Source organism: Spermophilus citellus, assembly GCF_964194105.1.
Source record: "Spermophilus citellus genome assembly, chromosome: 2".
Classification (NCBI taxonomy): Eukaryota; Metazoa; Chordata; class Mammalia; order Rodentia; family Sciuridae; genus Spermophilus; species Spermophilus citellus.
Genome location: NC_138183.1, coordinates 254,692,171 through 254,711,211, shown reverse-complemented (window position 1 = coordinate 254,711,211; position 19,041 = coordinate 254,692,171). Strand labels below are relative to the sequence as shown.

The 19,041-nt window shown below is 57.7% G+C and overlaps 1 protein-coding gene across 1 annotated transcript in view; it reads left to right on the top strand.

Moving 5' to 3' along the window:
• The window catches only part of LOC308641932 (actin, larval muscle-type-like), a gene marked incomplete at both ends in the record, with an annotated part of 64,719 nt that overhangs the window by 31,694 nt on the left and 13,984 nt on the right, over window positions 1-19,041 (top strand). Inside the window, 4 exons of the mRNA XM_081280501.1 lie at window positions 2,778-2,906; window positions 5,859-5,969; window positions 9,778-9,862; window positions 13,038-13,199. Of these exons, the coding sequence (XP_081136627.1) occupies window positions 2,778-2,906; window positions 5,859-5,969; window positions 9,778-9,862; window positions 13,038-13,199 (487 nt within the window). The remainder of the gene's footprint in view (window positions 1-2,777; window positions 2,907-5,858; window positions 5,970-9,777; window positions 9,863-13,037; window positions 13,200-19,041) is intronic.

The window sequence follows — 19,041 nt, the reverse complement described above, 5'->3', positions numbered from 1 at the left end:
CTGAGACCCTCACCATCCTTACATGGTGGAGCCACGGTGCCTGTCCCTTGGCGACTGGATTAGCTCACTGAGCAGGTGCGTCAGGGCCCGTTTGCAGGGCGCCGGTGGCAGGACTGGACTCTCACGACGAGCACCTTCCCACCCTGGGCCCCGTGCGCTCGGCCGCTCCCCCTCCCCTGCCCGGGCACTGCTTCTGCATCTCGGCTGCGGAGAAAGATGCTGAGGCCTCTTACGACCGGCCTTCGATTCCCTGGGGTCTCCATCCAGAGACATGCTGGGCCACGTGTTTTTCTTTGTCTAAGAAATTCAGATTTTTGTGTCCTTTCTAAGCACTAACTCACTTTTGCACAAGGCCTGGGCACACTGACGGGTCTGTGGGCTGGGTGCCAGCTTCTGCTCTGAGCCTCGCCTTGGGCACAGTGGGCTTGGGCACCCCACCAGCCAGACCCTTTACCCTGTGCAGGATGTTCCTTGCCCATGCCGCCCGGCACAGCCCCGAGGGCCTCCACGTTCCCCCAGTGACCGTGACTTGATGAGTTAAAGGGAGGGACTGTGAGGCCGCTGGGCAGAGAGCAGCCCCAGCCCCAGGAAGTGACTCCACATGTCCGTGCAGTGGGTGAGGTGGAGGGGGGTCCTGTGGACTGTCCTGAAGGTGGCAGCTCCTCCTTGTCCTGCACGGTGGAGACTTTGTATCCCTGGACCGTGACGACACACCCTGGCCCCAGCTGGCTAGGCAGTTGTCCCCAAGACCCCAGCGGAGGCCTGAAGCCCTGGAGAGAGCGGAGCCCAGCGTGGGCTGCCCTACACACCCCTCTTCTCAGCACAGGACTGATGGAGGGGGTGAGGTAAGAGGGGGCACTGAGGCCTGCAGCCGCTGTTCTGTGGGTGTGGTCTCTCCAGGGTCCAGACACGTGTCCGGACTGTGGACGCAGGTGACTAGAAAGTGCTGCCCAGAAAAGGGGCGGGCGGGCCACCGAGACAGCACCACAGGGTGGTGTTGGTGCAGAGCCCAGGGTCACCGCACAGGGACCCGAGTGCTGTTGGTGCGGAGCCCAGGGTCACAGTGAGACCCAGAACTTCCACAGTCAGTCAGTGACAGAGCAGCGGGCCATGGCGCCTCGCGGGCTGTGCTCGCCTGAGCTGAGTTCCTTCTTCCAGGAGCCCCGTTGCCAGCCAGCCCGCCCCTTGGCCTGCCCGGCGCTTGGGTGCAGGAGCGGCTCTGGCTGCAGAAGAGGCTGTGTCCCCTACAGGCCTCAGCGCCCGGCCCCTCCCCACACTTAGGCGCTGCCATCCTTGGCTTCTCCAGGTGCGGAGGTGGAGGCTGGGGTGACCCTGGACTCTGCCCAGAGCTCCCGCTGGCCGCAGCCAAGGGGCAGCCTGTGGAGAGACTGGTCAGGCTGGAGTGGCAGGATGAGGGCTTCGCTCGGGCTATTCCAGACAGCGCAGCCCTGACCCGCAGGCTGCCCAGCCTCGGGACCTAGGCCAAGCCTGTCCATCTGGCTGCGGCAACTCCAGAGCAGGACGAGGCTCTGTCCGCTCCCTCAGAGCCACACACATGTAGACGGGGGTCCACTGAGCGGTGCCAGAGAAGGCGGCAGCACCGTTGCCCTCGGTGTCTGTGGGTCCTTTCAGTCCGAAATGCACCCCGGTGGCTGGCCTCATGGGACGGCTGCCCCAGCTGCGCTGTGGCGAGGGACAAGGAGCAGAGGTCGGCCATGTCCCCCTTGACAGCAGTGAGGGCTGGGAGGTGAGCAGGTGTCGGAGGTCTCATCCAGGGGTCCCCACCCGGGTCCAGATCCTGCCGTGGGAAAGACATGATGGCCCAGGACATAGAGGTCCGTGCCGGGGGCTGAGGTGGCCTTGAGCTCAGGCCTTGCTTTGAAGTCCCTGCTCCGTTGTGGCAGGCACCACGCCACACCCAGCCTGCAGCACTTGCTGGCCTTGCTGGCCACCTCTGCACGCTGGTCCCCGAGGCCACGCCTCCTACAGGCTGCTCCTGGCAAAGACCCTGGACTCCTGAGGAGCCACATTGGCTCAAGAGCGCCCCCAGCTGGCCCAGCCGTCCAGGACACCCTCTTGCCCTGCAGCCCTCTGTGTCAGGGGCTCAGCCATGGGCAGGGGCTGCTTGGCTCTGCAGCCTGCCCCTGGCCCCGCCCGTTGCCACCCACACAGGCACATGCCCTGCTACAAGCCCCCGGCCCCTCCCCTCTGCCTTGAAGGTAGATGTTCACCTTCCTAGAAATGAGGAACCGCATCATCACCTTCCAAAGCTAGCACGTGGGACGTGTCCCCTCTCTCCCCCAAGAGCCCCTCTCTACCCTTGTCTGGGTCTCCTCTTCTCCAGGTGAGACCTTGTCCTGGCAACGATCCCCAGGGCACTGTGCCTCGCAGACAATTGGCCCGAACCTCTCGGTGTCATAGGGTTGGAGAGGGATGCCCACGATGTGACTCGAGCCACTTTTAACAGTCCCTGCTGCTCAGCATGGGCTGAAATGAAAGCCAAGGGCAGGGACCCCACCTTTCCTGAGGCTGGATCTAGCTCGCTGTGGGTTTTTTTTTGGGGTGGGGTCCTGGGAATTGAACTCAGGGGCACTCAGCCACTGAGCCACATCCCAGCCCTTATTTGTATGTTATTTAGAGACAGGGTCTCACTGAGTTGCTTAGCACCTTGCTGTTGCTGAGGCTGGCCTTGAACTCGATCCTCCTGCCTCAGCCTCCGGAGCTGCTGGGATTACAGGGTGCACCCTGGTACCTGGCTATCTTGCTGTGTTTTTCAGACCATGTTGGTGGGAATGGAGGAAGAAGACTGGTTCATCGGTGATGAGGTCCAGAACAAGCGAGGGATACTCAACTTGCAATACCCCATCTCCCGGGGAGCCATCACCAACTGGGACAACATGGAGAAGGTGGGCTGCAGGTCCAGGTGGGGGCACCTGTCACCTACCCTGCTGGGCATGAAGAAGGGCTCTGTCACGTCTCAGCTCTCAGTCCCTCTGGACATTGTGTTATGGTCCCAACCACCAGGCCCCAGAGTCGGGAGACCCAGGCTTGAGTCCTGTCCCCTGCTCATTGTCAATGTCACTCTGGACACATGGCCTGGCCTCCCTGGCCGTCTACAGTGATGGGTATCATTGCTCCTACCACCACACTGCCGTGAGGCTTCAGGGGTGACGGGGAAGGAGCCTGAGAGTGTCAGAAGTCATGATTACTGTGAAGTTGAGTCCCGCTCTTCATATCTGAGGCTCTGGCCTGGGCCTGCCTTACAAGGTGTCCTGTTGTGGCACGAGTGTCCCAGGGCTGCTGTCACAGCTATTACTGTGGCTTCAACCACAGTTCTGAAGGCCGGAAGTCCAGGTCATGCTCTCAGAGCTGTCTAGGCCCCTCCCGGGGCTGGTGGTGTGCTGTCCATCCACGGCTCCTTGGCCTATAGCGACATCCCTGAGCTCTGTCTTCACCGGCCCATGGCCTTCTCCCCGTGTGTGTCTGTGTCCAGACTGCCCCTGTCTAAGGGCCGCTGGCATTTTGTCTCCACCCATGATGTCCACAGCAGCTCTGTTCCATGCAGCGGGCTCTGAAAGGCTGGGACTTCAGCATGTGAGCTCAGGGGACAGGATTCAACCCAGAATGGTCACCTAACACCTGGCTCGGCCCAAGCCTGAGGCGTCCAGCACAGTGGCAGTGCCCGCCTCTCACCTTTGCCTGGGCCTGGGATTCGGGCCTGGCTCAGGGTCTTGGGAGGCTGCAGCAGATGTGGCTGGGAACCGTCATCGGACAGCTTGGCCAGGCGGGAGGTCCCTGGCAAGGGGTGCTCTCCTGAGGCTGGCGGGGGCTCCTCCTCGTGGGCGTCTGCCTGGGGCTGCCCACATGCTCAGAACAGGTGCCTGGCCTCCTCCAGAGGCCAGCGGAGGCCCAAGGCACTGTGGCCCAGCCTTGGAGGTCACACTGTCATTTCTGCCTAGTCTGTTGGTCCCACAAGCTCTCCTGAGTCCAGGCAGGAAAGGCCACCCAGGCCTGGTTCTAGGAGGTGGATCCACTGCGCACAGCCCTGGCCCTGGCAAGTGGCGCCACATGACACCTGCCTGTGACCTCACGGGTGCCTCTGAGGCCTGGTTCCTGCACTCACCCCACCCACACAGCTCGTCCCTCACTCTCCACACAGCACCCAGTGGATGCTCCCTCAGTCAGGGCAGACAGGAACTTCACCCACAAAAATTAATAGCGTCTGTTGAGCACCTGCTGTATGCCAGGTACCTCACTGGGTCTCATGGCCAGGTTGTGCACTCCAGAGTCCCTCAGGATGTGACTGGGTTTGGGTAGCCTTAAAGGTGGAAATTAAGTTAAAATGAGGTCATTAGGGGAGTCTCAATTCACGGTCCTGTAAGAAGAGGAGAGGAAACAGACACACAGAGGACACCAGGAAGCCACCAGCCGAGGCTCAGGAGGAGCCAGCTTGTGACACTGGGACCCCAGACGCAGCCCCCAGGACATGGGACCCTGGCTGCCTGAAGGCCCGGCTGTGGCGCTCTGCAGGGCTGCCTGGGGAGGGGGCACACCTGTTCCTTAACGTGGGCGTGGGTCCTCACGGCCTGCTTTGAGGGCAGGACCGTCTCCATTCTAGAGATGAGGTCACAGGTTCACTGGGCACCTTGCTGTGCAGATGCCCCGGCATGTGGCAGGGCTCCGTCCATACCGGGGCCGCAGCCGGGGCTCTCGCTGTGCACACCCATCGGCGTCTCGGGCCCGTGTCTGTGTCCCCGACCGGAGCTGCTCTGGAAAGCACCCGCGGCCCTGGCTCTGTCCCGGTCCCCAGCTCCGGGCTGGTTGTTGAGTGCCTGGTCAAAGTCACCCTCATCTTCCCGCTGCCTCCGCAGGTCAGGGCCCCCCGAATCAGAGGCCTCCTGTGACCCCCAAACCACAGCAGCCAGTCGGCATCTTTGGGTGGGTCCAGGATCCAGGCCCCCTCCTCGACCCAGGTGCAGGGTTGCAGCAGTGCAGGGCGACCTGCGCATCGTCCCCACACTCTGACCATGCCAGGGGCTCCCAGGGTCGAAGACGGCACCGACGCCTGGGAGCCGTCCTCTACTCCGTAGTTAGGGAATGACTACCAGAAAAAAGTCCAAATGTTCAGGGCAGATGCAGGTATTTTTGGAGTGTGTTTTCCATCCTTGGTTGGTTGAGTCTTTGGATGAGGAATCCACAGATGTGCAGGCTGACTGCATTGCTTTGTGAGCTAGAGAGAAGGGGGATGGGAGACTGTGAGTTAGACGGCAGGTGATGAGAGACAGGTGTAGGTGATTGGTAGGTGATGGGTGATTGATAGGTGGTAGGTGATGAGAGACAGGTGTAGGTGATTGGTAGGTGATGGGTGATTGATAGGTGGTAGGTGATGAGAGACAGGTGTAGGTGATTGGTAGGTGATGGGTGATTGATAGGTGGTAGGTGATGAGAGGTGTAGGTGATTGGTAGGTGATGGGTGATTGATAGGTGGTAGGTGATGAGAGGTGTAGGTGATTGGTAGGTGATGGGTGATTGATAGGTGGTAGGTGATGAGAGACAGGTGTAGGTGATTGGTAGGTGATGGGTGATTGATAGGTGGTAGGTGATGAGAGACAGGTGTAGGTGATTGGTAGGTGATGGGTGATTGATAGGTGGTAGGTGATGAGAGACAGGTGTAGGTGATTGGTAGGTGATGGGTGATTGATAGGTGGTAGGTGATAAGTGGCAGGTGATTGATAGGTGCTAGGTGATTGATAGATGACAGATGGTAGAAGATGGACGGACGGACGGACAGCACCCTGCCTGGAGGGGCAGCCGGCTCTGCCTTGGGCAGCGCAGCTCACCTGCCGCTCTCCCCCCAGATCTGGCATCACTCTTTCTACCACGTGCTCAGCATCGCCCCCGAGGAGCACCCTCTCCTGGTGACAGAACCTCCCTTAAGCAAAACGTCCACCAAAGAGAAAGTGACCCAGGTAACAGGGCCAGCGGGGCGGGGGTCAGCCTCCGGCCGCCTCCTGAGCTGGGGCAGCCTCAGGGCCTCGCCCTCTCTGGGTGCATCAGGAACAGGCACTGGGCGCAGTTGTCCCCGTTGACGGTGGCAACAGGAGTGGTGGCTACGTTGGGGGTTTGCCGAGTGGTCAGGCTCTGGGCCGAGTGCAGGACAGCAGCGGCTTCACACCCATCCAGCCTGTGGGCAGGTGATTAGAAGCCCCTGTGTCCAGACGGACACACTGGAGCAGTGGGAGCCTCAGGTCACAGGCCAGTGGCTGGTGGACCCAGAGGGTGTGACCCCAGGCTCCAACCCACCACTGCTCTGTGGTTCGTCCTCCCTGGAGGCCTGGTTCTGCTTTGAAAGCTGCTGGGCTCTCCTGTGAGGGTACCCCTGTCCTGCCTGTGCAGAGGGGTCAGTGGTATGTGCTGGTGGGGTCCCTGGGTAGCTGGACGGCGGAGCTGACAAGCCCTGGTGCAGATCACCTCCCTCAGGACTGCACGGGGGCGGGGGGGGGGCAGGGCTGCAGGGTGCCCCGGGCTGCCTGAGTCCTCAGCTCATCCCTGGGCTCCTCCTAATGAGGACATCCAGGGGCTAATTAAGCAAGCAGCAGGGCTCTTCCATCTGTCCAGCCATCCTGAAGCCCAGCGGTGTGTCTCCATTGAGCAGCGACCTACAGGACAGGCCCGGGGCCGAGGCGCCACCTGCACAGGCCCAGAAACAGCAGCTGCACCCTTCACGGCCTGGGTGCGAGCTGCCACCTCACTCAACAAAGCCCCAGGAGGGCCACTGACCCCTCCTCTGCGTGGACATTGAGATCATGGAAGTGGGGCAGTGCTGGCTTTCCGGGACCAGCACAGGAGCTACCCGTCTGGAGAATGACCAGTGTCCATGAGGCCCTTGGCACACTGGAGGAGGTCGGAGAGGGGCAGGACTCCCTGGCCCCAGGGAGCAGGCCGCTGCCCAGCTGCAGAGGAGCAGCAGGGTGTTGCCCAGAAGCTCTAGCAGGAGCCACAGGCTCACCTGACTGTGGAGGTCAAGATCCCAAGACCAGCCTTGCAAGCTGGAGACCCCGAGGCTGATGGTGTGGCTCCCGCCTGGAGGTCGAGGCTGAGGAACCCGCTGGAGCCTTAAGGCAGGGAAGAGCTGAGTCCCAGCTCTGGGCAGGCGCGGCGGCCTCTCCTGTCAAGACTCTGTGCTCTCGAGGGCCATCTGGGGCACCCTGGAGCACCCCCATAGGAAGGTCTGACGGCCGTCAGGTTGACACGTGGAGTTGGCCAACACAGCAGCCCAGCAGACGGCTCCAGCCGCCTCCCCTCGGCCCACCTCTGGCTGTGTTGGAGTCCAGCAGGGAGCCAAAGGTTGCTCACTGGGCCATGCTGAGAGAGTTAGGAAGGGACACCAAGACGGGCGTGTGTCTCAGAGAAGGCACTTCGCCCCGAGCAGCGTACCCTGTTAGTGACGGGGGGTCATGGCCACCCCTTGCCCTAGAGAGTTCTGTGTACAGAACAAGAGAGGCCCTGCCCAGGAACCCGCGGTCAGAGGGGAGGCTGGCAGGAGGGGCAGGGGCTCCAGCACGCACCCCTCCCCTGTGTCCCCAATCTCTTTCTGGTGCCCCCAAGAGCCGCCCAAGAAAAGACCCCAGACCTCAGCCCAGGGCAGAGGGCAGCGGGAAAGGAGAGGTCTCTGCAGGCCAAGGAGCAGCAGCCACCCTGCAGCCACCCTCCCAACCGAGCTCCCTCCCTGCCAATGTCCCTCGTCCAGCTGCCACCCGTGTGGCCCTGCAGGGGCCTGGAACGGGCGGGGACGTGCAGGGCTGGTGCTCCTTCTGCGGTGCCCCTGTGGGATCCGGAAAGCCATGTTCCTGAAGAGAAGCCAGGGGCCAGACAGGGAGCCCGGCCCTGAGTCACCTGGTCCTGGCCTGGCTCTGCCGCACACCTGACCTCAGGCAGGTCAGTGGGCCTGGCTCTGCCGCAGTGTCCTTGCCTGGAGGATAACAACGGACCCCTGGGGTCACGGTGAGGACAGAATGAGCTGGTACCTGAAAGCCCTGTAGCTCTCCAGCCCCACGGTTCCCAGGCCTGTTTCCCCCCTGAGCCACAGGAGTTAGACTGCGGGGGCCCTGAAGACCCCGCAGCTCATGACCCTCAGGCTCCATGACCTTGGGCTCCACGACCTTCAGGCTTGGCGCAGGTGGGCGGGGTGGGGCAGTTCTGGGAGCCAGCACTCTAGTTTGAGCCCTCCCTGTTAGAATCGTGCCCTCCAGACACACCCACTCTGGTGGGTCCACCCGGCTGTGACTCCTTTGGAGGGGATCTGCGGTTGGGGCTCCTGTGAGAGTGGCCGCGATGAGCCCGCCTGGGCCAGGCCGCGTGAGCGCAGGGTTTCCCTCGGGTGGATTCCCGCCTACCTCAATGCTGCTGCTGCCCGCGTGGTTGGAACTGGACCGTCCCCCAAAGCTCATGTGTCCCCAGGGCATCTGTGTTCGAGGTGGGGAAGTGATTGGCCCAAGGGGCTCCGACCTCATGGCCTCAGGGTGCTCGTCCCTGGATGGAGTGGACTACTGAAGGGGAGGAACTGGGGCCGCGGGCGTGGGTGCAGGGAGCAGGTCACTGGGCTGTGTCCTTGGGGAATGTATCCTGACGCTGGCTGCCCAGAGCTGCCAGCTTCCCCCACCACTCCCTTCCCCAAGATGTTCCAGAGCAATGGAGTCAGCAGGCCACGGCCTGAACAAAGGGACAGGTCGCGTCAGGTAGTTTGGCGACAGTGATGGAAAACTGCCCGGAAGGTTCCTGGCTCTGCGCTGTCAGCCCCTCACCGTGACCCGCGCAGCGTGTGGCTCTAACACGTTGCCTTGACCCAGTTTGGAGGCCCCACTTGAGGCCAGTCAGTCCTCCTTCTGGGAGGGTGGTTAAGTCCACACCCTACCACTGCCCTCGTTTGGATGTCACGTGCAGAGCCAGTATGTACCTGCTCTCATTGTCCTGGGCCAGCTGCAGGGCACCTGAGGACAGCCTCCATGTGCAGAAGGGCTGGGAGAGACCCTGGGACCCAGCACAGAGGAGCCCGGAAGCCCACGTGCAGCTCCAGCTCAGAGTCACTGTCCCTGGACATGAGTCCTATTGTGTTCATGTCTAGAGGGCTTCTCTTGCTCAGAGTATAGGTGACAGAGGTGCCTTTCATCCACCCCAGTGACACTGCACAAGGGTCTTCAAAGCTCTCAGAGCACAGCACGGCCTCCCTGCAGGTGAAGCTCACGGCCACCGTCTCAGGTGCAGGGCCCAGCAAGCAGCCGCCTGTGCTCAGCCTCAGGGCCACCTGCTCACCTGCCTTCTGTCTTCTGTGGCCAGGGGCTGCCACGTACCTGTGTGGGAAGAGCCAGGTTGGTCTCGCCTGGCCACTCCTGCCCTGGCTCCCCGTGGACGCCTGGGCCATGTTTCTGGAACACACCACGTCTGCACCAGCGAGGCACCAGGGGCCCGTGTCCAGTCCCCTCAGAGGAACTGAACCTCCCCACCTCCCAGCTGCAGAAGGGAGGGCGTGTCCAGTGAAGAGAGCATGCTCCAAGGAGCCTCTGGGGCGGCAGGGGCTGTGGGAGACCTCACTGCCCTCCTCAGATGGGCCTGCTGTCCCAGGAGGAGCCCTGAGGGTGTTCCGCAGATCGGGAGGGGCTCGCAGGGCTGGGGAGGGGCGTGCCTCGGAGCCCCTCTACCCCTGTGGGCTGCGCAGCGGTGGAGCCTGCACTGTGCCTGTCTGGGGCCTGGCTGCCAGCGTGGTTGCTGTCCCCCTAGATCCTGTTTGAGACCTTCGGCGTCCCCGCCCTCTACAGAGGCAACCAAGGTGTCCTGTCTCTGTACTCTTCCGGCCAAACCTCCGGTGAGTGGCCCTGTGGGAGCCCCTCCCCCAGCCCACAGTCCCATCCCAGCGCATACTCCTCCCTGGCACCTAAGGGAGGGGACCACACAGTGCGCACCCCGCCTTCCCACCCTCTGGTTAAGCAGGATGCACCCAGATGTTTAAAATCCTCTGGACCCACCTTATCTTCAACAGCTTCATTGAGGTGTGATTGACACACAAGCCCGACGTGTTTCAGGCTTTGACAAGTTTCACGTATGGATCACCACGACCACCATAATGAACCTACCTCACCCCAACGGCTCCCCCCTGCCACCCTTCCCACCTGTCCCCAGCTGACTCCCAGCCTGTTCCCACAGATGGGTTCGAATGGCCGGCACTCGGTATGAACGGCATCAGAAGTCAAGGGCTCTGCCCTGTGTCCCTTTTTACTCTAAATTATCTGGAAATCCACTCCTTGGTATTGCTGTGGGTCGTTCCCTGGGGTGGGTCACCCTCATCCATTTGCCCATGAATGGGTTTGGGCCGGTTCCAGATGGAGCTCTTGGAAGAAGGTGGCCATGCAAATGCTGTGGAGGTCTTTGCATGCATGAACGCTCTCGTTAGCTTGTGGTAAATATCCAGAGGGGGACTGGCTGGGCCACATTGTGGGCATGTGTTGAACTTCTAAACACACCTGCAAGCCAGCCACTGAGGCAGCCCCACCACTTTGTCCACAGCTGCCGGAGCTCTGGGCATGGAGTGGGAACGCAGTGGTGTGTCCCAGGGTGTCTATTCACACCCTGACCACGCTGCCACTGGACCACTCTTCCTGGGCGCCCTCGCATGTCCCCTGGTGAAGCGCTCCACAGTCTTGGGTTCTCTGCACTCTTATGTATCCTGGACATAAGCCTTCTGTCAGACGTATATTTTGCACATACCTGTCTCTGCCTTCCCTTCATTCTCGTCACAGTGTCTTTTGAAGGTTTCAGTTTCCATAAAGTCCAATTTATTATTAGTTCATTGTTTTGTGGGCCATGACTTTGGTATTGTATCTAAGAAATAGGTGCTTAACTGGGTTTAATGGCACATGCCTGTCATCCTAGTCACTCAGGAGGCTGAGGCAAGAGGATTGCAAGTTAGAGGCCAGACTCAGCAACTTAGAAGGCCCTGCCTCACTATAAAAATAAAGAGGAAAAGAGGAACCAAACTCAAAGATTTTCTGCTAGAACTCTCAAAGATTTTAGTTCTACGCTAAGTCCTAGGGTCCATTTTGAATAAGGCATAAGGTATGAATGAAGCGTGTGTGTGTGTGTGTGTGTGTGTGTGCGCGCGCGCGCAAGCGCACAGAGCTCCTATTTTTCACGAGTGTCTGTGGAAGACACTGCCCTTTCTCCGTTGACTTACCTGGCGCACTCTGAAAGCCAGTTTTCCATGTGCTCAGGGCAGCTCTGGACCCCGTCTTCTCAGCTTTGGGTCCGGCTGTGGGATGCTACCGCGTTGTCCTGAGAGCAGCTCATTAGGAGTCTCCAAAGGGGGTGACATCAGTGCTACTGCTGTAGTCTCTTGTTTTTGAAAGGTTTTGGTCATTTTAGGTCCTCTGCATTTCCATATAAATTTTAAAATTATTTTGTAATTTCCTAAAACAAACAAAACCCGCCCACCACCCCTTCGGGTTCTGTGGTTTGGTTCTGCTCTTGCGGTGCTGGGGCTGGGCCTAGGCCTGTGCTTGCTGGGTGAGCGCTGGCCCTGAGCTCGCCCGCCCCGGGGTCTGAGGGTGGATAGGAGCCGGCCTGCATAGTTAGCTCCAGGGTGACCATGGCATGCATGCTAGGACCCTAGTTTCTCCTGGCAGTGTCCTGTGTTCGCAGTGGACAGGTCGGGGGTCTGGTCATGTCTGTTTCTTACACTTGGGTGGTATTATAAATTATATTTTATTTCAACTGTCATTATTCATTATTATTTATATAGAAATGCAATAGGTTTTTTGCTTTTGTGGTACAGGATCAAATCCAGGGTCTCATACCCGCTAGGCAAGCGCTGTCTCCCGAGCTACACCCCAGATCCCTATGATTGATTTTTGTACATTGACATTATATACTGATATTTTAATTAAACCCACTTATTTAGATTTTGTAGGATTTATTATTTGGACCATTATCTTGTCTAGATTTTACTCTATTCCATGATTTCGGAATTGGATGCTTTTGATTTTTATTGCTGGGTTGCATGAAGCCGTGGGGCAGAGGTCCTTGTCTTGCTCTTGATCTTAGAGGGAACCATTCAGTTTTGCAGCAGGAAGTGTTGTGATAGCTTTGGTTTCTCGTCGGTGTCTTTATGCATTTGGTGATGTCTTGTGTTCTTGGTTTGCTGAAAAATTTCTTATCAGCGGCAGAGGCTGGGTTTTATCAAGGGCACCATCTGGGTTTTCTCTCCTCCTCATCGGGGTGTTTCCTCGTTGGAGAGGTAGCACTGCACGGCCTTCCAGGCCAAACCCATCTGGTCATGATTGAGCCATTGTATGTGTCACTGATTCTGTTTGAATTTTGAGATCATGTTCACAGGTGACAATGGCCTAGTGTCCCAGCCCCCAAGACACTGTATTCTTGCCTGGCACCCAGAAATTTGAAGGCAGACCCTGTGCTCTTAGTTGCAAGAGTGGGAGGGAGACCCTCTCCCTGGTCCCCAGTGTGGCTGGAAGGGGAGGGACTCTCTGCTTGACCAGCTTCATTGAATCGTGCAGTCCGTGGCTGCAAGTTCGACAGGTGCCAGGAGTCAGTGGCCCGGATCCCGATCAGCTCTGGACAGCCCCAGAAGCCACTGTGTCTCACAGAATGAGTCGTGCATTTCCACTGCCACTCACGTCCTTTTGGACCACCCCACCCAGTGTGCCTTGCTGGCGGAAACGCAGGCTCCTCCACTGTGTCCGGCTCCCCCCCACACACCTGGGTGCTGCCCAGAGATGCTCGTGCCAGGGCACTCTCCTCCCCTCTGACCTCTTGACACCTGCTCTGACATTCCTCCCTCTAACAATAAGAAAATGAGGCAGGCTCCCGTCCTAAGCAGCCCCTCCCCAGGCCAGTGTGCTCCCCCAGGAAGAAGCCAGCTCCTGGGACCCCGTGCCTTCCCTCCGGACCTTTCCTGCTCTGCCTTCTCTTCCTGCAGGCCTGGCAGTAGCAAGTGGCACATGACGATGCCAATGTGTTCTCTTACCCAGGAACAACCATCGAGTCTGGAGAAGGGATGACGTACTTTGTGCCCATCATTGATGGCTGTCCTCTGCTTCAGTCAACCACCCAGATGAATGTAGCCGGCCAAGACCTGACCATGTACCTCATGCAACTGTTGGCCCAAGAGGGGAACCTACTGGTGAGCACAGGTAGGAAACCGCTATCCACAGCCAGGTAACGGGGTGTGATGTCTTTCCTGGCCTACTCAACCTGCAGCCCTCCGTCGTAAAGTTAAGGCGACAGGACCAGCCTCCAAGTTCTAACTCAACCCTCTCTATATGTAGGGACATTTCTTCCCTTGACAATGATGAGGAAGATGATGGTGATGATCATGGTAGTGGTGATGATGGTGAGGGTGATGATGGTGAGGGTGGTGGCAATAGTGATCATGTTGGTGATAGCGGTGATAATACTGGTAATGGTGAGGATGGTGGGGATGGTGATGATGGTAATGATGGTGGGGATGGTGAGGATGGTGAGGATGGTGGTGATGATGGTGGGGATGGTGGGGATGGTAATGATGGTGGGGGTGGTGATGATGGTGGGGATGGTGGGGATGGTAATGATGGTGGGGATGGTGATGATGGTGGGGATGGTGGGGATGGTGAGAATGGTGAGGATGGTGGTGATGATGGTGGGGATGGTGGGGATGGTGATGATGGTGAGGATGGTGATGATGGTGGGGATGGTGATGATGGTGGGGATGGTGATGATGGTAATGATGGTGGGGATGGTGAGGATGGTGATGATGGTGAGGATGGTGATGATGGTGGGGATGGTGATGATGGTGAGGATGGTGATGATGGTAATGATGGTGGGGATGGTGATGATGGTGGGGATGGTGATGATGGTGGGGATGGTGATGATGGTGGGGATGGTGGGGATGGTGAGGAGGGTGATGATGGTGGGGATGGTGATGATGGTAATGATGGTGGGGATGGTGAGGATGGTGAGGATGGTGATGATGGTGGGGATGGTGATGATGGTGGGGATGGTGATGATGGTGAGGATGGTGATGATGGTGGGGATGGTGATGATGGTGGGGATGGTGAGGATGGTGGGGATGGTGAGGATGGTGGGGATGGTGAGGATGGTGGGGATGGTGATGATGGTGGGGATGGTGATGATGGTGAGGATGGTGATGATGGTGGGGATGGTGATGATGGTGGGGATGGTGAGGATGGTGGGGATGGTGAGGATGGTGGGGATGGTGATGATGGTGGGGATGGTGATGATGGTGAGGATGGTGATGATGGTGGGGATGGTGATGATGGTGGGGATGGTGAGGATGGTGGGGATGGTGATGATGGTGGGGATGGTGAGGATGGTGGGGATGGTGATGATGGTGGGGATGGTGATGATGGTGGGGATGGTGAGGATGGTGGGGATGGTGAGGATGGTGAGGAGAGTGATGATGGTGGGGATGGTGATGATGGTAATGATGGTGGGGATGGTAATGATGGTGGGGATGGTGATGATGGTGATGATGGTGGGGATGGTGAGGATGGTGAGGATGGTGGTGATGATGGTGGGGATGGTGGGGATGGTAATGATGGTGGGGATGGTGAGGATGGTGAGGATGGTGATGATGATGGTGGGGATGGTGGGGATGGTAATGATGGTGGGGATGGTGAGGATGGTGAGGATGGTGGTGATGATGGTGGGGATGGTGGGGATGGTGATGATGGTGAGGATGGTGATGATGGTGATGATGGTGGGGATGGTGAGGATGGTGAGGATGGTGGTGATGATGGTGGGGATGGTGGGGATGGTAATGATGGTGGGGATGGTGAGGATGGTGAGGATGGTGGTGATGATGGTGGGGATGGTGGGGATGGTGATGATGGTGAGGATGGTGATGATGGTGGGGATGGTGGGGATGGTAATGATGGTGGGGATGGTGATGATGGTGAGGATGGTGAGGATGGTGGGGGATGGTGAGGAGGGTGGGGATGGTGGGGATGGTGAGGATGGTGAGGAGGGTGATGATGGTGGGGATGGTGAGGATGGTGGTGATGATGGTGGGGATGGTGATGATGGTGGGGATGGTGGGGATGGTGGTGATGATGGTGGGGATGGTGGGGATGGTAATGATGGTGGGGGTGGTGATGATGGTGGGGATGGTGGGGATGATGATGATGGTGGGGATGGTGGGATGATGAGGATGGTGGGGATGGTGGTGATGGTGGGGATGGTGGGGATGATGATGATGGTGGGGATGGTGGGATGATGAGGATGGTGGGGATGATGATGATGGTGGGGATGGTGGGGATGATGATGATGGTGGGTTCTACCACGCGGCCTGCGCAGTGGTTTCATTAATGAGGTTCTGGCATTCAGTTAGCTAGAAGAGATCAAAATAAAACACACAGACAGTACCTTATTTTAATGCTAGGTCCGAGACGGCTCGGTCTCCCTGTTTCCCTGCCTCCAGCCGCTCAGCAGGGCAGCGAGGATTACTCTGGGCTAGCAGGAGAGAGAGAGAGAGAGAGAGAGCGAACACGCCGGGGATCAGCCTTTTATTTGGGGGGACAAGAGATTCAGGGGAGAATTCCATCCAATGAAGGTTGAGGGGGGGCTGCACTCCAAGGTCAGGGTCAGTGATTGGGTCTCCAGGGTCAGTGGTTACGCACACCCCCACACGGATGGGCTCTCTCATCAGGAAAGGGTCGGGATAACTCCGACACAGCCAGAGTGCCTCAGGCCCTTAACGGGAGTCACCCAATCACGTGTCAGAATGGCTCCCCACAGGTGGGGATGGTGGGATGATGAGGATGGTGGGGATGGTGGTGATGGTGGGGATGGTGGGGATGATGATGATGGTGGGGATGGTGGGATGATGAGGATGGTGGGGATGGTGATGATGGTGGGGATGGTGGGGATGATGATGATGGTGGGGATGGTGGGATGATGAGGATGGTGGGGATGGTGGTGATGGTGGGGATGGTGGGGATGATGATGATGGTGGGGATGGTGGGATGATGAGGATGGTGGGGATGGTGATGATGGTGGGGATGGTGGGATGGTGATGATGGTGACAACACACAATGGTCCCACTACCGGCCAGATCCAAGCAAGTAGGGGGTCTATAACGAAGAGAAGGGGGTCTGGCTGGAGGAGGTCCTTAGGGTCACTTGCCTTGAATGTAGGGCAAAGAGAGGACCCAAGAGGGGCAAAAATGAGGGGGGGCATTGACAAGAGTACTTGATGGCAGGTGATGGTCGTTGGCTCTTCTGATGAAGGTGTAGGAGCACCGGGCTTAAGCCTGGAAATATGAATCCATGGGGTAAGTTGGTTATTAGACAGCTTGAATTTGGCCACCAAGGGAGTGCACATAATCACCAGAGCAGGACCCACCCATTTTGGTTTTAGAGGGGGCTTTTCCCCCCGGTGGGCAATAGTAAGCAAGTTGACCAGGTGTTAGGAGGTAGGGTTTTGAAAGAGACTGGGGTCAGGAAGGAGCCAGTCTTGATAGCATCAGAGTTCAGGGCGTAGATCGAAGAGGAGGGGCAGGGCATAGGTTTCGGAGATGGGTAGGGGTTCTGTAGGGAGTCCAGGAGGAACAAGGGGACGGCCATACATGACTTCCTAAGGTGAGAGATTAACAGGCTTCTTTGGCAAGGCTCTAATGCTCAATAAAGCCAAGGGGAGCACCTTTACCCAGTCCAGGCTTAATTCCATGGTGAGCTTGGTGAGGGTCTCTTTAAGGGACCAATTGGTCCTTTCAACCTTTCCGGAAGCCTGGGGGGGGTAAGGGCAATGGAAATGCCAAGGGAGTGATAGCGCATGAGCCAGTCCCTGAGTTATCTGCGAGGTGAATTCTGGGCCATTGTCTGATTGGATAGAAGTGGGCATCCTGAAGTGGGGAATTATGTGAGTCAACTACCGTAGAGGCCTGCTTGTGAGAAGTGGGAAAGGCTTGTTTTTTACTCGGGGCATGTTGGTGAAATCAATCTGCCAGTCTGCAGCTGGGGTATGACCGCGGGCCTGATGAGAAGGGAAAGGTTTAGGTTTTAATGGAGTATTGGTATTGGTTCTCAGGCAGATCTGACAAGCAGAAGTGATCTGTTGTAGGAGGGTCTTATCGCGTGGGGAAAGGGTGAAAAAGGAGTGAAGGAAAGTAGTAAGACTGTGGACTAGAATGGAATAGAGAGTGAGGAACTGGAAGAGTTGCTGGGGATCTTTGGGCCGATCCCTGGTGGTAATGAAGAGGAGAGGAGAGGAGGTAAAGCTTTGTAGGGCGGCTGATGGAGCCGCTTGGTCGGCCTTGGAATTCCCCATAGTAGTAAGGTAGGAGTCAGTTTGGGGCCTTGCAATGGATTATTCCCAGTTGGGAAGGCAGCCTGGAGGCTCATAGTAGGCCAGAAATAAGTGTGGAATTAATGACTGCCGTCCCTCTGGTGGTCAATAGCCCCCTTTCTTCCAAACGGCTGCATGGGAGATCGGTATATAGGGAGAGGGTTTTTCCCTCCGCTAGCTCGCATGCCCTTGTGGCAGCTCTGAGTTCAGCTTGTTGGTTGGAGGTATTGGGTGGGAGAGGTTTTGCCTCCATGATGGACGAGAGGGAAATGACAGCATACCCCGCTACTTTAACCCCTTAGTGTATAAAGGAGCTACCATCTGAGAACCAGACGAGGTAGGGCAGGGGTCCCTCAGAAATGGTGGTAGGGCAGGGTAACATCGTCTCTAATACCTCCAGGCATTTGTGGAGGGGATCTTGTGAGGGAGAAGATGGGAGGAGGGAGGCAGGTTTAATGGAGAGCAGGGCTGAAAAGAGATGGAGGGATTTTCAAGGGGAGACAAGGAGAGATAGAACCCTGGAAGGAGGAAGTGACTGTAGCCCCTTGTAAGTGAGGACATTCTTCAGATGGTGAGGAGATGAGATGGTTAGCGGGGAGCCAAAGGTAAGCTTGTGAGCTTCTTTCTGGAGGTCATGGGCTGCTGCTAGGGCTCTGAGGCATGGGGACCAGCCCCTGACGGTGGGGTCAAGCTGTTTGGATAGGTGGGCCACTGGTGCAAGTGTGGGGCCATATTCCTGACCAGAACACCCAGACTTTCTCCCTGTTTTTACATAGAGGGTGAAGGGTCGGGAGAGGTCGGGGAGATGCAGGGCAGGTGCCCGGAAGAGGGCCTTATTAAAGGGCTTCCCTACCGCTGAGAGTAGGGGTTCATCTTGGGGGTCCTTGGCCAGATTATATAACAGCCTGGTGAGGAGGGAGAAATTCCAGGCCCTGAAGTACCCAGCCAAACCCAAGAAGGAGAGTATGTCACCTTTGGTCTTTGGTGTAGGTATAGACACAATAAGCTGTTTTCTGCCTACTGTAATGGCCTTTTCCCCTTGAGAGATAGAGAACCCTAGATACATGCTATTTGGGCCTTTTGTGGAGAGGCCCAATATCCCTTTAAGGCCAAGAAATTAAGTAGGAGAACTGTGTCATCTGTTGAGCACCCTTTGGACGAGCTTTGGATGGGCTAGAAGAATTTGTAGAGGTTTGCAAGAGGTGCAGAGAGCAGGATTGGATTGGAGCAAGAAGAAAGCCTGGAAGAGACCCCTTAGAATGGAAGGATCCAGGGACCCAAAAGGGGGCCATCTGCTTTGGTTGTCTAAGGGATAAGTGGGCCAGGCCTGGGTGCTATATTTGATCCAATAGGCATTGTAGGGGAGAGTCGACCGGCAGAGAGGACACATTACCCATGTAAGGAGGAGGGAAGAGGACGCAGAGGAGGAAACTGATTTATTGGCAAAAGGAGCGTCCCCGCTAGAGCCAAAAATCAGTAGTGCCTAAGTGGCAGGTTCGAGCTGCAGAGATTGGTCGTCACCGAATCCTGACAGTCGAAGCTCTCATCCTGGATGGAGCCAGAGCCATGGGAGACCTTGGCCAAGGCTTTTCTGGACCCCTCCTGGAGAGGCCGGATATTCCCAGGGCAGGAAAGAGGGGAGAGGAAGGGGAGGGTAAGCGTCTCTCTAGCGGCTGAGTCTGAAAGGTGAGA